At 39.2% G+C, this 22112-nt stretch overlaps 1 protein-coding gene across 1 annotated transcript; it reads left to right on the forward strand.

Annotated features, from left to right (window-relative positions):
• Nucleotides 1-9651: 9651 nt before the first annotated feature.
• LOC131692041 (farnesol dehydrogenase-like) lies at nt 9652-11014 on the forward strand. The gene is made up of 2 exons (XM_058978877.1): nt 9652-10736; nt 10792-11014. The coding sequence occupies exons 1-2, from the start codon at nt 10173-10175 to the stop codon at nt 10960-10962; spliced, it is 735 nt and encodes a 244-aa protein (XP_058834860.1). The 5' UTR covers nt 9652-10172; the 3' UTR covers nt 10963-11014.
• Nucleotides 11015-22112: the final 11098 nt, after the last annotated feature.

Below are 22112 nucleotides of genomic sequence, written 5' to 3' on the forward strand. Positions count from 1 at the left end.
GATCAGTTTATAATATCGATTTGCATTTAATTTTGGAGTTATCGTAAGTCTATTCCATTAATCATGGGACTTATTTGGGATTGTGGATAGTGTAGGTGTATATACCCCAGATCACAGACCTTTAGGCTCGAATCGAAAAGAGTGTTAATGCCCGTTACTGAAAATCCAAATTATCAGACTGACAACAATCACCTTTCTAAGTTATTTGCAAATACATTCACTATCTCCATTTTTTCAACAGACTCCGCGGACCTTACCGCTCTCGTGTTAAGAAAAGCACTCCCTAACCCATACCAGTTACGACCGGGCGATTACTAATGACGGACTGTGCTTAACTCAACTTCACTAACTCGTACCGGTCCCGGCCGGGCGATTACTGATCACGAACTGGCTCTTACAATTCCCCACAAAAGACTTCGCTTCTTGTGTAGACTTTTTTGCGCATCTCCGAGAGAAGCTCGAAGATCGCTGTGCAATCATAAATAAACCCTAATTCTAGCTTAAAGCTAACTATACAAAACATTGAGTTTGCTGTTGAGAGTTGGTGCAACCTATTCCCACAATCGCTAAACCTAAAGACCAAAACATTTCTATTTTCTCTCGAACGGTCGGTCACTAGTTAACTCGACCGCCGCTGACCTAATTCAAAATAATAAACCGTTGCGTAAGGCAATAGCGTGTCCCTAGGACGCTATATCTATGATCGGCATAATTTTCACAATTTAGTTGTTTCAGCCTTTCAACGGAGCAGATCGTTATACTTCACAGTGGTGTTCGGTGTGTAAGTTTCAGTGAGTGAAGGTCAGCCTTTGTTCGTTTGTTGGCTGCCGTTCTGCTGGTGCCGGTGGCAAGTCCAGTGTATTGTTTTCGCGCTTTTCCCCCTCTCTCTTGCTTTCTTTCCTTTTCTCTTTTTTTATTTTTCCTTGTAATCTAATAATAAGACACATTCCCGTATATACAACGCTCTGCCCTCGTGCTTAAATGGCCGAGGACGAAATACCATCTGATATTCTCATGATTCCCCTAACACGCGCATTGCCCCCGTATAAAACAGTACCCTGTAGATTCCACTGGGCCATGGGTGGTGTACTTCCGGACCGGGGACAAACCGGTTAACGTATTGAAACTCGGGATCTGACTGCTAACTACCCGGCCGTAGCTCAGATAACACCTGTTCGGGCAAACAAGATACGTGTTCTAGTGAATGATCTCGGCCAGGCAAACGTGATTGCTAGCTGTGAGCGATTTACGCGGGAATTTAACGCGTACGTGCCTTGTGTGGCCGTAGAAATCGATTGGGTTGTGTCCGAACCGGGCCTGAAATGCGAAGAACTGTTGGAGCATGGGGTTGGCTGCTTTAAGGACCTTTCACTCCAACAGATTAAGATCTTAGAATGCAAACAATTGTATACCACAAACACCGAGGGAGGTAAGACTACCTACTCTCAATCAAGCTCGCTTCGGGTGACTTTCGCCGGGTCTTCTCTTCCCAACTACATCCTCCTTGACAAAGTACGACTACCTGTTCGCCTGTTTGTACCGCGGGTCATGAGCTGCAGTAATTGCAAGCAGTTGGGCCACACTGCCACCTATTGTGGAAATAAAAAAAACGATGCGGCAAATGTGAGGGAGAGCATGAGGATGACTCTTGCGACAAAGAAACTGAAAAGTGTATTTACTGCGGGGGCCCTTCGCATGCTCTTCAGTCATGCCCTGCGTACAAACAGCGCGGGGATAAAATTAAACGCTTTTATGCAGAAATGCTAAAGAATGCTTCGCCATCTGTCCTGTCTGAAAATCCCTTTGCTGGTTTGGCTCGCGTTGAGCACGAATCTGACGACCCTCAAGAGGGAACATCGCTCGTTAACCCGGAGGAGTCCAGGAAGAGGAGAACTCCAGCCTACCCTAGACTACCTCGTAAGGGTCCCAAGATGCCCTCCTCTGAGAGTGCGCCAGCAACATCTCATAAATCCAACGGAAGTGCTGCCTTAAACCCGAAACAATCTGCTCCCGAATGTGAATATTTTAATTCAAACAAGGAGTACCCACCACTTCCAGGGACACTAGAAACCCCAAGTGTCCCTCTTTTTCAAACAGACACTCAGTCCAGTAATGGACTAATGAAATTTTGTGATATCGTGGACTTAATTTTCACAGCTTTCAAAGTTACTGATACGTTTTCTCCCTATGGTGCAAACATTTTTGAAGCAGTTGACTACTAAATGGCACCTCCTTGCAGCGATCGTATCCTTCGATGACTAAGTCATCGAACGAGGTCACCGATTCGATCACTGTTCTACAGTGGAACAGCAGAAGTATCCTCCCGAAAATCGATTCCTTTAAATTTTTACTAAATAGTTTAAAATGTGATGCTTTTGGGGATTAAAAAGTGCTATTCTTTCAACGAATTAACCTTCCTTCGACACCAGGCATTGAAATTGTCGCTTGTCAAGTTCTAATCAAAGGTAAATACCTTTGCATTGCTTCCATCTACATTCCTCCTAGAGTTTCGGTAGGGCACCGAACGCTTTGTAATATCACGGAATTCTTACCGACACCGCGGCTAGTTCTAGGAGACTTTAACGGTATGGGGTTGTCTTCACGATGATAATAGATCAACATTAATCCAAGATCTTTGCGATAATTTCAACATGACCATCCTAAACACGGGATAAATGACGCGGATTCCTACACCACCAGCACGCGCAAGCGCGTTGGACTTATCACTATGCTCGACATCGCTACAGTTAGATTGCATGTGGAATGTGATCCCCGATCCCCACGGTAGCGATCATTTGCCTATCGTGATTTCAATTGCTAACGATTCAAGACCATCAGAAACTATCAATGTCTCGTATGACATCACACGGAATATTGATTGGAAGAGTTACGCGACCGCGATATCCGTTAAAATCGAATTCACTCAAGAGCTTCCTCCGGAGGAAGAGTACAGGTTTTTGGCTGGCTTGATTCTCGACAGTGCGAATCAAGTTCAGACTAAACCAGTACCCAGCGCGAATACCCATGGACGGTCTCCCACCCTGTTGTGGGACAAAGAATGCTCAGAGCTGTACGCGGAGAAGTCCACTGCATATAAGGCCTTCCGGGAAGACGGGTTGCCCGCTAGCTATCAACAGTACGCGTCGTTAGAAAGGCAAATGAAGAGTCTAATGAAAGCCAAACACGCAGTTATTGGCGCCGGTTCGTCGACGGGTTAACGAGAGAAACAGCACCATGAGCACTCTTTGGGGTACGGCTCGACGTATGCGTAACCGAAACAGTATCAACGAGAACGTGGAATATTCAAACCGCTGGATATTCGCTTTCGCCAAGAAGATCTGTCCGGACTCTGTCCCAGTATAGAAAACGTACCGCGCCGCGTCTTCTTACGATACCGCGAACGAAACACCGTTTTCGATGGTGGAGTTCTCACTTGCTCTCTTGTCATGCAACAGTAACACCCCAGGGTTAGACAGAATCAAATTCAACTTGTTGAAGAATCTGCCTCACACTGCAAAAAGGCGCTTGTTGAACTTATTTAACAAGTTTCTTGAGGGTAACATTGTCCCTCATGACTGGAGGCAAGTGAAGGTCATCGCCATCCAAAAACCGGGAAAACCAGCCTCCGACCACAACTCGTATCGACCGATTGCAATGCTATCCTGTATCCGGAAGTTATTCGAGAAAATGATCTTGTTTCGCCTCGACAATTGGGTGGAAGCAAATGGCTTACTGTCAGATACACAATTTGGCTTCCGCAAAGGCAGAGGGACAAACGATTGCCTTGCGTTGCTTTCTACAGAAATCCAAATGGCCTATGCTAGCATAGAGCAGATGGCATCAGTCTTCTTGGATATTAAGGGGGCTTTTGACTCAGTTTCTAGCAATATTCTTTCAGAGAAGCTGTACCAGCATGGTCTTTCACCGATTTTAAATAACTTTTTGCTAAACCTGTTGTCTGAAAAGCACATGCACTTTTCGCATGGCGATTTAACAACATCGCGATTTAGCTACATAGGTCTTCCCCAGGGCTCATTGTCTTGCCAATTCATGCACGCTAAGGCAACTTGCAGACGACGGGGTGGTCTCTGTTACGGGGTGGTCTCTGATACAGGGTATCGAGTTCTCCACGGAGAAAACTGAATTGGTTGTTTTTTCTAGGAAGCGTGAGCCGGCGCAACTCCAGCTTCTATTAATGGGTGCAACGATCAACCAGGTTTTCACATTTAAATATCTCGGGGTCTGGTTCGACTCTAAAGGAACCTGGGGATGTCACATAAGGTATCTGAAACAGAAGTGCCAACGAAGGATCAATTTTCTCCGGACAATAACTGGAACTTGGTGGAATGCCCACCCAGGAGACCTGATCAGGTTATACCAAACAACGATATTGTCGGTAATGGAGTACGGGTGTTTCTGTTTCCGCTCCGCTGCGAACATACACTTCATCAAACTGGAGAGAATCCAGTATCGTTGTTTGCGCATTGCCTTGGGTTGCATGCACTCGACCCATACGATGAGTCTCGAAGTGCTGGCGGGCGTTCTACCGCTAACAAATCGATTTTGGGAACTCTCATATCGATTACTCATCCGATGCGACATCTTGAAGCGGTTGGTGATTGAAAGCTTCGAGAGGCTAGTCGAGCTTAATTCGATTTATGACCTTGTACTTCGACTACATGGCACAGAGCATCAATCCTTCTTCGTATAATCCCAACCACGTCCGTCTCCTAGATACTTCCGACTCTACTGTATTCTTGGACACATTCATGAAGGAAGAGATTCGTGGAATCCCGAACCATATACGCCCGCAAGTGATCCCCAATGTATTTTATAATAAATTCCGAGAAGTCGACTGCGACAAAATGTTTTACACCGACGGATCAAATCTCGATGGGTCCCCTGGCTTCGGTATCTTCAACAATACTATCACCGCTTCATTCAAGCTCGATGATTCTGCTTCAGTTTACGTCGCCGAATTAGCTGCTATTCAGTATGCCCTTGGGATAACTACTTCATCATTTCGGACACTCTCAGCTCTATCGAGGCTCTTCGTGCGGTGAAGCCTAAAAAGCTATTCCCGTATTTTCTGGGGAAGATACGGGAATCTCTGCGCAAATTATCTGAAAAAATCTTACCAGATTACCTTTGTTTGGGTCCCTCTCATTGCTCTATCCCGGGCAATAAAAAGGCGGACTCTTTAGCAAAAGTGGGCGCATTAGATGGTGACATATACGAAAGACCAATCTGCTTCGACGATTTTTTTAGTATATGTCGTCAGAGGACACTCAACAGTTGGCAAACCTCGTGGAGCAATGGGGAGCTTGGACGATGGCTACATTCGATTATCCCAAAGGTATCAACGAAGCCTTTGTTTAGAGGGATGGATGTGGGTCGAGATTTCATACGTGTAATGCCCCGGCTTATGTCCAACCACTACACATTGGATGCGCATTTGTGGCGTATTGGGCTTGTAGAGAGTAGTCTGTGCGCTTGTGACGAGGGCTATCACGACATCGAGCACGTTGTCTGGGTGTGCGCCGGGTATTGTGACGCCAGGTCACAGTTAAAGGATTCCCTCCGGGCTCGAGGTAGACCACTCGATTTTCCTTTTCGGTATATCCTGGCAAGTCGCGATTTTCCCTATATGTCTCTCATCTACCTTTTTTTAAATCGACAAATATCCTAATCTAGCCCATATCCTTTATTTCTCGTTTTTAGAAGTTCCCTGTCCTTCCTTTCGGAACACCAGAGTGCCACTATGTGCCACCTTTATCACGCCTGCAAAAATGAAGTCAAAGCGAGAGCAGGTCGATGGTCTGATCACTCTTGAAGGATTCTCTATCGTTAATCCGATCCTAGGCATCTACTATCTACCAGCCTGAGGCTCTAACTCATGTCACTGTTCTTCTCTTTGCCTGAAAGTTGCAAGATTTGTTCTTCTTTCTCCGTTATCGTGCTCGCCTATTCTCCCTGTTCCTGATACAACTCCTGCTGCTGTTACAAAAACCAATTTGTATTATATTCCTAGTTTTAAGATAGTCTCAAACCTTTTCAAACTATCTTGTATATCTAATTGTATTCTTAGTTTTGAGATAGCTGTGAAATTTCTCATAAAAAATTGTTCCCCTTCTTTTATATTAATCTACATTCCTAGTCTTAAGATAGCTGTAAAATTTTTTTTTGTAAAATATAATTAATGTTCAATCTTGTATATCGAATCGTATTTTTAGTTTAAGATAGTTGTAAAAAATGTTCCTCTCAATATTAAAAAAATATTTGTGCACTGTAACCTTTTAGTTTTAAGATATTCAAAATGTAAAAAAAAAATAATTTGGCACCGCCAAGCTAACGCATTTGTGCCTATTAAATGAACTGAATAAAAAAAATAATTTTAAAAATTGTTAGCACTGAAGGTTATTTGGCATAACGGCCATTTGGCATAATTTCGAACTTTGCGTAAAGTGAGGGTCATTTGACATAACGGACATTGGGCATAATCGGCATTTGACATAATTTTGGGAAGTGATCACACTGGATCATTATCAAGTAATGGAAAACTAACTACCAGTGTTGGGAAATTATCAAAAAATCAAAAATCGGTAACGCATAAAATTACTACTGATTCTCTTACTCGATATTTATTATCAGCAAAATCACGGATGAGTTTAGCAATATAATGAAAATGTGAAATCCATTACGCCTTCTTCGATCTCATCATCGTGATAAGTTTTTCTTTCACACGTACTCATAAAATCATCTAAAGAGAAAATCAATCTCACCAATTATCAATGATGTGTGATATTGATTATTTTATTATGCGCATAAACTGCTATATCAGTTTCGTCTGCCATTTTGCCGTAGCAGCGATTGAACAACTAGAGCTGCATATAACGGGAGATGCGGGAAGTTAATTAGGGCCCAACGTATTTGTTTAGGGCGAAAATGTTCTCGTATGCAGCGAGCTAAAATTTTAATTTAACGTTATAGTACAAATAGTACATGTCCCTATACTATTAAACATGTTTGAGTGTTAGGATTTTAGTTGACAAACAGCCCAACAGGGCTTACATCGTGATCACCTATGCCGCCAAAACACTAGAAACCCTGAAACTTCACACGGTTTCTCTGCTTTAGGGAGTTTGAGTGAGTGTAACACCGACTACACCAGTATAGTACATTGTCAAAAACGAAAATGCCATTGGCTGTGTCTTCTACTAATAGAGCCGAGCCTACAAAATATGATGAGAGCGTTTAGCCAGAGACAGATCATCCAACGCTGAGAAAAATTGTTCACGATTTTTCAATAAAATTTCTTCTACTCAAATGTGTAGCAATCACGTGATGATTTTATTTTGGTTACCGTTGCGTGGACAGTAATGGGTGACAACGGACACATAAAATTGAAAACGAGAATACTAGATCAACATCACTCTCTGTATATCAAGTTATAAGGTTTGTGATGTCAGGTGGTAATAATGAAAACGATTATCATCGATGATTTTTATCGACGGTGATCATTGATTTTTAATTTTTTGATTATGATTATGACAACACTGCTAACTACACATTTGTCTATTATGCCAAATGCCTTCAGTAAGATCACTTAGCAAAATTATAACAAAAGGTCTGTTATGCCAAATATTCTTTATGCCATATGACCCGTTTCAGGAAATTAAAAGTAATGGCAAATGTCGGTTATTCCAAATAACCTGCAGAATGATCACTTCTCTAAATTATGCCAAATGTCTGTTACGCGTTGACCTGTTGGATGCTGAGGTCGATCCAGCCCTTCCCGTTGGAGGTTGGCTACCGGTTCACTGGTGCCTGAAACCTCTAAACTGGTAGTTTGTCGTGATCGATGCTTCTCGGCGTAGTTACCGTCTTAAGCCGGTGATTCGCTACCGACGATGGTTTTTTCCTACTCGGAAGAAGAGTTCCCCGGCAGTGAAAGATCTTCCGAAACCGATGCTACCCGGGTAGATGCCGACTATTTGACGGTGCAACTTCACGATCTATTCGAATTAGTCCATGCTGGTGGATCTAGCCTTCTCCGTCGAAGAAGCTACCCGACGTCGAAAGTTCTCTCGAAACCGTTATCCCGATGGCGGTCGGTCAGGTGCTGAAGTCAGTGCTGTGATTCCAGATGGAAGATGACTTCCGGTTCTCAGGCCTCGAAGATCCATCGCCGACGATACGTGACGCTCAGTTTAATCCCGAGCGGTGGATTTAGCCTACTGTCGAATGCCAAGGTCTGACTTCTGGTTCATTGATGCCTTGATGATCCAAAGCCCGTACTGCAACGTTGCTCTTCTTCGTCATCTGCGCCACAACGCAGGCATGATCTTAACGACAATTCTGTTCACCTCGTCCTATTTTTCTTCGTTCGGGTACATTCTTGAATAATATTGTTGCTGTTGACGTCATCACCGACGATAGACCTTATTTCGCTTCGTTCGTCTTCGACTACCGGGCATTCGAAGACAACGTGCTCATGCGTTTCCTCTGTATCACGACACGCGGTGCAGAACGGCAATTTTGCCTGGCCAAACCTATTCAGATACTTGTTGAAACAGCCTCATCTCACACAACAAATTATCAAATTGTGATGGTTCGGAAAAGAACATTAGATGTTTGTGTTGGTGTTGATCGGTTATTCCTTGAATTCAAAGATCGTTGGATGATGCTGACTTCTGTCAGAATGACACGTGGAAGTAGTCAAATGCAAACCCATCAGTTGCTACATGATACGAAGAGAAGTCAGCAATTCCAACTTCGCTATAATCGAACCCAACGACGGAATGCTGGACAAGAAGTCCCAGCTCAGCGGAAAATGTGCCCTCCCGAGCATTGTCAGCGAGCAAGCACTACCCAGCAACGATTCGAGCGCATTGTCGGTGAAAAATGCGCACTCAACAATTTGAACCTGATCCCAGAGTCTACTTCGATCGTACCGCAACAATGCGGTGCCATTCATAGCAACAATGTGGCCATTCGAGGCGAGCTCCGATATCACCGTGGAGAACGAGATATCCACACACGAAGCAGCAGGATACACCATAGACGGCCTGCTGTTGCTGGCAGTTATTATTGCCATCATCATTTGGAGATTGTGGCGAAACGCCAGAAGAATCCAGAGACTGGAGGACGCGACGATGCGAGTTCGCCTAAATCAAAACATTGTGTAGCGGTCTAAACGGTGAGCGGCGTCATCCGACGCCCGTCTAGTCAGCATCCTGGTGCACCCGACACCAAGAAGAACTAGCCATGAAGCGGTGCACACGGCACCAACCATAAACGCAATAACTCTAAGATTATTTGAATAAAATAAAGATCAGTTCTTGTTCTGTTGTCAATCGGAGAAGTCGATTTTATATCACGTTCGGTTAGTGGAATAGGGTGCGGGCCTATTCCTCAGTTTAGTTTTAATTTCAACCCAATGCTCAACGGTCCCTCCGGAGCGGGACCGAAGCTAATTGATAACTTTCAACATGGTTGGTGTAGGTGTAAATCGTCAACCGGTTATAATTATGATTTGTTGTATATGTCAGATCCAGTGGTTTGATTTTGAAATAGAATACTTCTAACATTTTCAAATGGGGGCCACGCTTCAAAATTTTCGGCCAGAATTTCACCCGATTTTTTTTAACGTGAATATCTTATCTTTCATTCGTTGTTCTTGTTTATTGCACGATTGCATGAAATATCTGTTTTTCGGATTATTAGGGTTTTTAACGGCATGATGCGAATACAAAACCTGACTTCTCGGCTACACCGTTTTTATTGAAAATAAAAGTAATTACATATTCTATTCTGGCCAATAATTGCCATGTATGTAAGTTCTGTTAAACCGTGACAATCACTACCGAGAAGTTCGTATTTTTGGAGAGTTTTAGCGCTCAGTCTTTCACACAATTTCTTCAGTACTCTCTCATCAATGGGTTCAAACCTTTTCCAGCAAATTCACGAGATACAAGTTTGCTAAGAGAATTTTTCTAAAAAAAAATCCCCTCTCTCTGGCTACGTGCCTGTGTCCAACAAAAGCCTGTATTTCGATAATCAAATGCAGAGGTAACAATGAATAGTAAGAAAATCATAGTTCCGCGTTAATGTAATCAACATGCTCGCTACCTACAAATGATCATGTGCGAATACTTACTCCATCAGTCGATATGAATCGTTGGAAGGGAAAAGTAGCAGTAGTGACCGGAGCCAGCTCTGGAATCGGTGCTGCCACGGCAAAGGCCCTTGTGAAAGCCGGATTGGTCGTCGTAGGCCTTGCCCGTCGGGTAGAACGAGTGGATGCGTTGAAGGGCGAACTGGATAAAGAAATCCGGCATCGTTTGAATGCGATTAAATGTGACATTTCAAAAGAAGACGATATTTTAAATACCTTCAAATTAATTGAAGTGAAATTCGGAGGAGTGGATGTTTTGATCAACAACGCAGGTGTTTTGCGACGATCCCTACTCCTTGAGACAGGAAACATAGCACAGCTACGAGAGGTGATTGATACCAACGTAATGGGTTTGGTTATGTGCAGTCAGCAAGCATACACATCGATGAAAAATCGAGCGGTCGACGGACATATTGTACACATAAACAGTATTCTTGGTCATCACCTCATCGATTATCCGGGGTTGAGTATTTATCCTGCGTCGAAGTTCGCGGTAACTGCCATCACGGAAACCATGCGCCAGGAGCTTCGAAAGGAAGGTACGAAAATTAAGGTTACGGTAAGATTACTCAAAATATATTTGAAATGAAATACCCCTGCAAGTTACATTTCAGAGCATTAGCCCAGGCGTCGTGAGGACTGAAATGACTCCAGAGGACATCGCCAAAATAGCACCAGCTCTAGAAGCAGAAGACATTGCGAATGCTATTGTGTACGTGCTTGGTACGCCACCACGTGTGCAAATTCACGAACTTATTATCAAACCAGTGGGAGAAAATTTTTAATTTTTTCGGAATCACATTTGATTAAATATAGCTGGAGATATTGTTACGCCCACGACACATGTATGTTCCTGGTATGACTTTCACATTTTTCGTTGAATCTATCATTTCTAATGCCCCGCAACAGAAACTCGAACGTTTCGGGACAGTTGACTATAATTATCTTCAATTGTAAAGCATATCAAACCTGAACGTTAAAGTGAGATGCACTATTATTAAAGCTTTACTTTGCAAACAAGACATCGTTAAATGAAATTTAGTTTCTCATTATGCTATATTTCTCCTCAGTGGAGAAAAGTTAGGTAAAACTATTTTTTCTGCATTGAAGAGAAAAAAATGTTTGAAACGATCTTTTCGCGCGAAGAGCACAAAACCTACAACTAAATTAGTTAGGGTGGATGTACCAATAGTCGCATACTTAAGGGAAACTTTTGTTAAAAAATCGACGAACAGACCTTTGGACATTGTTAATACATGAAACGAAAGCTTTCATAGGAACAATATAAAGGTGGTTTAATAACCAATTTATGTATTCAAAACCACTTGTACCACTATCCAGCTTTTTACGTGCCATAATGGCGGGTAAAATTGTTCAGTTCGTAATCAGTGTTGTCATAATCATAATCAAAAAATTAAAAATCAATGATCACCGTCGATAAAAATCATCGATGATAATCGTTTTCATTATTACCACCTGACATCACAAACCTTATAACTTGATATACAGAGAGTGATGTTGATCTAGTATTCTCGTTTTCAATTTTATGTGTCCGTTGTCACCCATTACTGTCCACGCAACGGTAACCAAAATAAAATCATCACGTGATTGCTACACATTTGAGTAGAAGAAATTTTATTGAAAAATCGTGAACAATTTTTCTCAGCGTTGGATGATCTGTCTCTGGCTAAACGCTCTCATCATATTTTGTAGGCTCGGCTCTATTAGTAGAAGACACAGCCAATGGCATTTTCGTTTTTGACAATGTACTATACTGGTGTAGTCGGTGTTACACTCACTCAAACTCCCTAAAGCAGAGAAACCGTGTGAAGTTTCAGGGTTTCTAGTGTTTTGGCGGCATAGGTGATCACGATGTAAGCCCTGTTGGGCTGTTTGTCAACTAAAATCCTAACACTCAAACATGTTTAATAGTATAGGGACATGTACTATTTGTACTATAACGTTAAATTAAAATTTTAGCTCGCTGCATACGAGAACATTTTCGCCCTAAACAAATACGTTGGGCCCTAATTAACTTCCCGCATCTCCCGTTATATGCAGCTCTAGTTGTTCAATCGCTGCTACGGCAAAATGGCAGACGAAACTGATATAGCAGTTTATGCGCATAATAAAATAATCAATATCACACATCATTGATAATTGGTGAGATTGATTTTCTCTTTAGATGATTTTATGAGTACGTGTGAAAGAAAAACTTATCACGATGATGAGATCGAAGAAGGCGTAATGGATTTCACATTTTCATTATATTGCTAAACTCATCCGTGATTTTGCTGATAATAAATATCGAGTAAGAGAATCAGTAGTAATTTTATGCGTTACCGATTTTTGATTTTTTGATAATTTCCCAACACTGTTCGTAATACGTTAAATTGCCCTTTTTGACAATAATCGTTTACGTCAGGTTGATTATTGGCAACGCTCAGTTGAAGATGTCGGGCGTTCATTGAAAAAACATCCAACGCATTGGACTAACGTAGGATAACTTAATCTCACTGGGCGGTTGACGTAAACGATTATTGTCAAAAAACGACCATTAAACGTATTACGAACTAAACAATTTAGACCGCCATTATGGCACGTAAAAAGCTGGATCAATAGAGGTGCAATCGCTAATTTCGGTTCCTATTGTTGCAAATCTCATTGATTTCGTATGGGACTTGCAACTGTAGGTACATTTGATCAACTATAAGTGCAAGGGAGCTCAAAATTCGAAGAAAATCAATTTTTTCAATAGTTTTTTGAGCAAATTTCAAGGATAACAGTTTTTTGTCGCATAATTTTAGTGCGATGAATCGATAAAAAAATATTTGTTGATGTTGACTACTGCAACTATTGGTGCACCTCAACTATAGGAGCACCCACCCTATGGAATTTACGTTTCGACTTTTTCTCATCAGAATTCGAAACTAATTTGGTGACAGGAATAAGCCAGCGCTGGATTGACGGTTTGAATTCTTATTGAAATTGCTATCGTAAAAGAGGTGAATGCCTATGAGGGATTCCATGAGAAACCGGCCGACCGCAAAATATGACCATCGTCGATTCGAACGAAACTTTGCAGTTCTGTTCGGTTTATGAATCTCCATGATTCTTTGGCAATTGCATACAAGAGCAATTTTTCAAAGGGGCGTAGACGTTTCTACATGCATAAATTCCCAAAAATTTTGAATCGATTGCTCTATTTTATGTAGAAAAACTACCTGAGAGCGAGTTACAGGGAATGGATTCTTCAATGCGAAAAAAATATACACTGAACAAAATGTCGTGCCATTTTTCACAAAAACAAAAACAAACATTTTGAATGTGATGGCATGGTGGAGAGCATATCGGTAAAAAGATTTTCTAACAATAACTTTATACATGTTTTTAAATTTCATACTAATTGACATACAAAACTGTAATTTATTACAGAATATAATCTCAAAATGCGATAGTTTTCAATATATTTGGAATTTTGCTCCAACAAAACCATTAATTCGTGTAATTAAGCCCTTTTTAAAAATTATTCGAATTTTCCCATCATAAAATTTCAACAATCTAATGTTTATCGTTTTAAAGATCATTGGGAAGCTTTCAATAAAAAAGTTTCCCTAACACCAACGTTTGACATATTTTTATAATTCATACTAATTGCAGTAAAAAATACAATTTAATTTTTGAATATGATTCTAAACGCCCTTTAGAAAATTTATACCTGAGATCAACTTATTGACTGTGGAAAATGTTTAGTCTTCCATGCCGGTGAAACCTGTAAAGTTTCATCGGAATATAAGATGGTCGGTCACGATTTTGAAGATTTTCGAATGGATCTTCGTGGAATTCTTCCTATATAACATGAAACTATCCCTTTAAAATTTTATAGGAGCGAGCGCATATTTTTCTGTGTTTGGATGAACGTGGTTAATTTCAGACCACACGGTTTCCGAATTAGTAGTAAACAGTTTGTATATCCTATAAATAATCATGTTTCCCTAACTGAACTTACTTACGATAATTTAAGCCTTCGGTTGGCTCCCAGAAAGCAATATCCAGCACAAATAAAGGCTCTGTTCACGCCGAAGTGAACATAGTATTGGAAAATTATTTTGACTGCCAAAATCGATACTTGCAAATAGAGTGGCAAATCAAATATTTTCATCCCTGTGGAAGAGATAAAATTTCGATCAGCTGGCGCACACACAAACCGAAGGCAAGCTAACATCACCGTTACCTGATTGCTGCCAATTGCCACTGGAGATGAACAACTATGCTTTTTGTAATCCGACGATTTCCATGCAAATTCGCCAGTACCGAGAGCAGATAATCGCACGCAGTTGGATTATCTTCCCCTTCAGCCGTCTCATGTCCTGTGGGAGCAGCAGGACAGTACGGCAATACAAAGTTTATCGCCGAACAACACAGTCCAGTGCAACTGACTGTGCGTCGCGCTCGCCGTGCACGGTGTCCCCACAGACCGGGACTTAGAGAAATTTGAAGCAGTGAAATTTAAATATAACAATGTTGTAAATAGTGTAAATAAATTTTATTATGTTGTAGAAAACAGACTTTTAGTGTTGCGCGAACTAATAGTGGTTGAAGAAGGCGGAAAAGAATGCCGTTTTGCTGGCCTGTGCGGGGCCAGCCGAGTTTGTTTCGTTTTCTTGTTTGGGTACTGTTCGTCCGCCTTTTGTATCGTGTTTCACTGTTTCCCGGGCTTGAATATCGGCCAGATCCCGGCGTAATCAGGCTCTCCAATGGTTTTCATTGAGTCTGGCTTCAAAATTAATGTGAATTTTTATTTATTTAATGTAAGGGTTTCAGCGTGAAAAAAACACTTTTTTGCGAATTTTTTTAGAACTTTGCGTGAAGCAAATTTAAATTTTTGTACATTATAGTGTATCAATTCAATAACATATTGGAATTTTTCTATACAAAAATATCGACAAACGACTCGGTGACGAAGCTTTTTGTACAGCATCTCTGGAAAAACATGAATTTCGGTGTTACCCGTCATTCAAAAACTACTTAACAGATTTCTTTCAAATTTTGCATACACATTCTATATAAAATACTTAACCCCAGCGTTAAGTTTTTAAGATAAATTTTCAATTAAGGGTTTTTTTTACTCATTTTAAATAAAAATTACTATTTTTCACGAAAAAATCCGCCTTTTTATGAGTAAGGACGCTCTTAAATGAAAAATTATCTCAGAAACTCAACGTAGGCATTAGGTATTTTTTATATAGAATGCAAAGTTTGAAAGAAGTCGGTTAAGTAGTTTTTGAATGACAGGTAACACTGCAAATCATGTTTTTTACATTTCTTATAAAAGAAATGTATAGAATTCTCTCAAACTTTCAAGATTTTTTCCGAGGCCCGGAGGGCTGAGTCTTATATACCAATCGACTCAGCTCGACGATTTGGGACAATGTCTGTGTGTGTGTGTCTGTGTGTGTATGTAACGGACAAATTCTCATTCGTGTTTCTCAGCAATGGCTGAACCGATCTTATACAAACCAAATTTAAATGAAAGAACTAAAAAACAGTATGAACGCTATTAATTTGTTTTTGATTCTGATGTTTAGTTTCCAAGATATGAATGCTTGAATGCGTAAAAATGGCGTTTTTTGCAGTTTTTTTGAATTATCTGCCGAAATTGATAATGTAGATCAACAATTTATATGTTTTAGACAGCTTTACCTTTCGAACAAGCTATAAATTGTTGAAATCGGACTATTATCAAAAGAGATATTTAACATTAAATGCGGACGAAAGATTTTTATCATTTCCCATTGCCAGAAATATGTATATGACCAAAACATGTAATCTATTATTAACGCCAAAACGGCTTATTTTAGGTCAATAGTATGTTCGGAAAATATAGTGGAGGCAATATGCCCTTTCTTTTGGTATTGTGCTTTCGCTGATTAATCCCCCTATGAGTGAGATATTTTCACAAATTTTCTTGGAAGTGATTATATCGAAATGATGCCTTCAGCAAATTTGTAGCTCTTACTGTTGCGAATAACTTTACTGAAGACTTCAAATATTTATTTTGAATACTTTAAAAGTTATGGATTGTTGTTTATGGATTACCATTTGTCGCCTATTTATTGTTTAATATAGTAATAATCCATTGAAATAAGCCAAACATTATTACGATAAAACGAATTTTGTATTTCATTTTTCTGTCTACAACCGCTAGAAATAATCACCGAACACTTCCAAGTTGTCTGGAAGGAACTTGATAACTTATCAGTGCAAAAATGTTCATTTGTGCGCACCTTCTGACTGCAATTTTTCTAACTTATGACCATCGGATCGATCTGAAACATATCGGAAAATGAAAAGCGAAATAAATAACTACAAGCAACGGCGTAGCCAAGAGAAGATTTTGGGGTTTAACACCATACAACCCCCCCCCCCTCCACCACACCCAAAAAAAATATTGGATTGAAGTTGAAAATTTATTGATGCAGACTGATTTAATTTAATTTTACAATAACAATTATCTGATCCGTAGATTGATAACCTGTTGTTGTAAACATCATGAGGACTTTTGATAAATTGTCGGAATGTGATCCTGATATGTAACTGATCTATTGGTCTTGATTTCACAGTTGTCTAATTGCATCAATATCAAATTCCTGCCTGAAAACATTCCAATAGAAAATTCCAGAGTTCTGTAATCAATTATAATCCTCAGATTTATTTTCAATTTGAGCTCGTTTTCGTAGAAATGTACTGTAAGCGTCTTTATTTAATAGAAAGCGAAGTTAAAATTGATTTAATGTCTATGAAACATAGAACTGCTCACCAAAAAAATGCATAACTTTCAACATTTGCTAAAAATGTTTTGCCTTTCTCATTCACTCTAAAATTCGTCAATCTAATCCCGACCCGGAGGGTCGAGTGTTATATGCCAATTGACTGAGTTCGTCGAGATCGGAAAATGTCTGTGTGTATGTATGTGTGTATGTGGAAAAAAATGTGGTTTAGTATCTTCGATGAGTTTTACAACCGTTAAACAGCGCATCATTTGATAAAATAATTTTGACGGCATATTGTCCAAGAAGTATTTATGGTGAATTTTCTCAGATTAATATTCATGACTACAATAAAGTCTCAACAAATTCGCTAAAGACACGAACTCTGTTGCTTTTTTCTGAAAAATTAATTCTGCATAATTTTAAAACTTCGAAAATTACGGTTTCGGAATTATGCCGTTTGGACAGTAAGATCGATTTTCACCAAACCCCTACCAAACCGAATTTCTGGCTACGCCGCTGACTTCAAGTAAGTAGAAACAAAGTCGTTCTACACTCGTTCACAAGAAACTTCTTCGAATGCTGAATATCTATTATAACACATTGAAACCCCGATTTTATCAGCCAAATATGAACATATGTTTGATGGACTCTAGCAGACGAACAAGACTGAATTCGAGTAAATCCTTTCTTGAGCATGTTTTCCTTATCATGAAGATGGAAATATGCAAAAAAGTTCATCATAATCAGAAATAGTTGTCAGACTACATCAAGGGACGGGAAAAATATTTTAACAGCTTCAGTTTATTATAAAGAAAAAAATTGCCCGATTTAGTCAATGTCCCCATTTTGTCAGCCTAAAATACACCATGAGATTGATAAAAATGGGTCTTTATTGTATGTTTTATTCACTGTGTTTCACATTAATAGGTACATTTCATTTTTGGGGATATTTTTTATTGAATCGAACTACAACAATTTTGAGGTAGCTTTCAAGAGGTTATTTTATAGACTTCTTCCAAAATTTGGCGAACCTATTCCATTTCGTATACCAATTAATTGGTGTTCTTAAGGGTTTATATGTTGCAGATAGAGAAAATACTGAAATTTTTGCTTTTTTCCTACACAATATTACGAAAGCTAGTTTTTTTCCTACGCAATTTTTCCTAATAAGTTTGTGAAAATTATAAACTATTTGAAATTTTTTTAATAGTTTAATTTTTTATTCAACCGTGATTTTTTAATAAATAGTGGCCATCGCTTCACAACGTAGTCTATTTTTCATGGCTTGCGGTGAGCACGATCTCTCGAATTGCTGAACTGAAAATTATGGAATAGAAATTAATTTCTAGTATTCTTTACAGATTTAACTGAATTAGATCCGCTGGTGCCCTAAGACGATTTTGCTAGATTTTCAGAGCACTGTGCACCCAGTGCATTAACGCAAGTGACGGAAGGTTATCGAAAAGTTTCGTGAAAATGAAAATTCCAGTAATGATGATGATTTTCCCAAACGGTTCGTTTTCGAGAGGTTTTTATTTGTTCTTTGGCATTAGGATTAGCAATAATAATTCAAATCAAGGATACTACTGGGAAGTCACCTTTAGAAAAAGTCGATGTCGAAGTAAAATTTGGAACTATGCACGCATACACTTCAGAGATAGCGTGATATCAGGAGCTGCGATTTCATTTCATCGCTTTTTTTGTGAAAAGGGCGATACTTACAAATGTAAACATAAGGCTTTTTTCATACATGCAAATGAGGGCTTTGAAACGCAACAAATTCACATAAAAATTTGGATTTTACGATATTGCTTTCTTAAACTACAGCAAAAAATACAACGGGCGAAACTGTATTTTTGTTTGTTTATTCAAAGTTTCGCCCTGCACGCTCCATGCAAACAAACAGGGCGATCACTGATAACTGAATCATGCAATCTAGGATGTAAAAAACACAATAGCTCCTAAATAGGAAATAAAACCAAGTCTGGAAATATTCACTGTTGATTTTCTTTGAATGGTATAACTGCTAGTATCGCCCTTTTCAAGAAAAAGCGTTGATTTCTTAGTTCTCAGTCGCGTTGGAAATTTGAGTAAAGTATAAACTTCAAATCGATTCAAAAAAAAAATTCGTATTTTTTGGCTCAGTACAATATAACCCCTTTAGGAAAATTCAGTTTTCCCACCACAATTTAGATATTTTATTAACAGAGTATTAACAATAATTCGCTGGTATGTCTATTTTATGGGCCATTTTTTCGCTTTCCCATTGATTTGGTTTGAGATTTCTAGCACTGATGTTGTCCTATGCTGATTTGAGCGATTCTCTGAGTCCTGCCACTATCCCATGTAGTATGTGTTATCAAAAACATCGCGAAGCATCAAGTTCTAAATGTTCTGAGTTATAAGTTATAATGAGTTATAAGAAATGTCTCATCGCACTGTTAGGTGGATTAAAAGCGTTTTTTTCCAGAGACGCTCTACAAAAAGCTTCGTCACCGAGTCGTTGGTCGATATTTTTCCATAAAAAAAAGTTATTGAAAAGATACACTATAATGTACAAAAGTTTTAATAAATTTGTTTCACGCAAATTTCTAAAAAAAATTCACGAAAAAAAATTTCATTTTTTGAAAATTAATTTTCGGATATATACTTTATATATTCGTAAATGTTGAGTTTTAGAACCACCCTAAGTGCCAACAATTTGATGTAATAAAAAAACAAAAAAAAAAAATGGCATCAAATATGAATTCAGTGTCACAAAATTACCTTAATGTGAAGTTTTCATCAAATTCGGGACACTTGTGAGGTTTTTTCCGATTTTTGTATGGAAGGTGATCACTATGTGAGTCGTGGTGTTGCAACCGCAGCAGACTAATCAGTGGTTCTGATTTTGCCTGTGGACTCCAAAAAACTGATCCATATTGGCGAGCGTGAGTGAAGATCTATATCCGAAATAAATACCTTATGCACTTGTTCCTCTGCTACCACTAACTGGACGGGGACTTGCAAAAGCACAAAAAACTCCAAGCCTTCCTCTGAATTTTTTTTTTCATTATAACTTACAAAATAGAACAATTTCCAATTTTGTTTTCAAAAAATTCTCGATTAGGAAAAATTACCACAAAACCTTATGTGGACCTGATTATACAACACTTTTCGCAGCTGCCAAAAATGTCATGCACATGCCAAAAATGTCATTTTGAAAATGTAGCAAAAAATAAGAAAATAAAGAATCAACATACGGATTGAACCAGAATGACAAAAATAATATTGTCCATCTGAATGGCTGGCGTCCAAAAGGGGCTAACCCACATTTTGCATTTTTACATGAAATGGAAAAAACTTCTACATTCATTTCCAAATTGTTTTTATTGTTAAAATACACAATTGACCCATCTTGTCTAGAAAAAATAAGATCATTACATGAACTACCTTTCAATTCACGAGCATTTTTATAGTTCGTGGGGGTAACTCCGGGGGTATCGAGTGTGCAGAAGGTGATAACCCACAATTCACACGTCCTTTCATTATGTTTCGTTTTAGAATTATAGTGTCTTTTACAAAGTTGTTACATGGCATCTTGCGTTTTCTTTGATCATTTCATATTAGTTCGGGACTCAGCCCCTAGGGCGGCACTGTTATCAACTTTTTAATGGAACGAGGTAGAAAAATGGTGTCTATGACAAAGTTGTATGTCAGGTAATTATAAGTATGTCTTATGAATATCTTTTGAAAATATAATCTGTAAGCAAAATTTGTAACTAAGACATGCTCTATCTCAAAACTTACAGGACATACAAAGTTTGCATCTTCAGAAGATATATTTGAAATGATGGGACCTACAACTTTCTCGAAGACACCACATTTCTATCTAGCTTTATTGAAAATTTGATAACAGCGACTGAATTCCGAACTAGTATGCTTTAACCAAATAAAGTGCTAGGTGCCAGACAGAAACTTTCCCGAAGACACCATAACTCTATAACGAAAGATAATAATTGATTCCACGCTGTTGAGACATGACACTTTCACGGGAATTTTCGCAAAATGGCGCTCTACAATATATATACACTCACCTCCAGGAACGACTTCGGCCGAAACGTCAACGTCAACGTACAATGCAATCCAACTAAAAACGGTACTATATTGTGTTCACCGATATGTGAGCTACAACATAACATTTACTGATAGCGAATCGATTGACTACTTTTTCTTGAAATCTTGGAAAACGAACGAGAAAATTCGAATTTCCATAAGACACAATGCGGGGAAAATCGTTGTAAAGCTCTCTAAATAAATAACACGCGTTACATCGTTTCGTCAGAACAAAATGTATAGTAACCGCAAGAATAAAATATCACGAACGTACAGAGAAAATACGAAAATCGGGACTGAAATCATAATCATCGTTAAATTCTTGGCTAAACCAAATAGTCCATATAGTAATATGAGTGTATTTCCAAATAATGAAGTATTATTAAAAAAAATAAATGAAAACATGTCAGGAAAATTTTACCAAGCTTCACGAAACATAAGCCTCCTAACTAATTTCTTGAAGTATAATTATATTTAAAACGATAGCAACCAACCAACCATTCGAATTTGAGTAGCACACAGAGGAGTAAATTAATTCAAAACCTGACAAAAACCAAAAATCTCAAATTAAAGGGCGAACACGAAATTATTGCGACACATTCAACAGGGCATAACTTTTTTACCATTGGGTAAAAATCATCCAAATGTTGCACACTTTCTCATTGATGTGTATTGTTTACATGCTGTCAAACTCGAAGTCGTGTTTTTCAATTCAACGAAAATGGAGGTGAACCAATGCGAGTCGAGAGAACAAATTCTTTCCAAACACCTGGAATTTCCTGACCTGTCGCACCGGCAGTTGGGAAAAATGTTGAACATTCACCATTCAACCGAGAGTGTTGCAGCGGTTACAGGAGCGGTTGACGTTGGACCACGGCAAAGGACCTGGAAGAAAACCGGGACCGGAGAACAAAAAGACGGAGGGAAAGGTGAAGCGGACGATTAAAGCAAATCCCAACGTCTCAAGCCGTAATTTGGCTAAAAGATCGGCATGTCGCAGAGCTACGTCCAGAATGCAAAGAAGAGAGCTGGACTACATACATACAAGGTACAGAACTTCCCAAACC

This window comes from Topomyia yanbarensis, chromosome 3, assembly GCF_030247195.1.
Source record: "Topomyia yanbarensis strain Yona2022 chromosome 3, ASM3024719v1, whole genome shotgun sequence".
In the NCBI taxonomy this organism is placed as follows: Eukaryota; Metazoa; Arthropoda; class Insecta; order Diptera; family Culicidae; genus Topomyia; species Topomyia yanbarensis.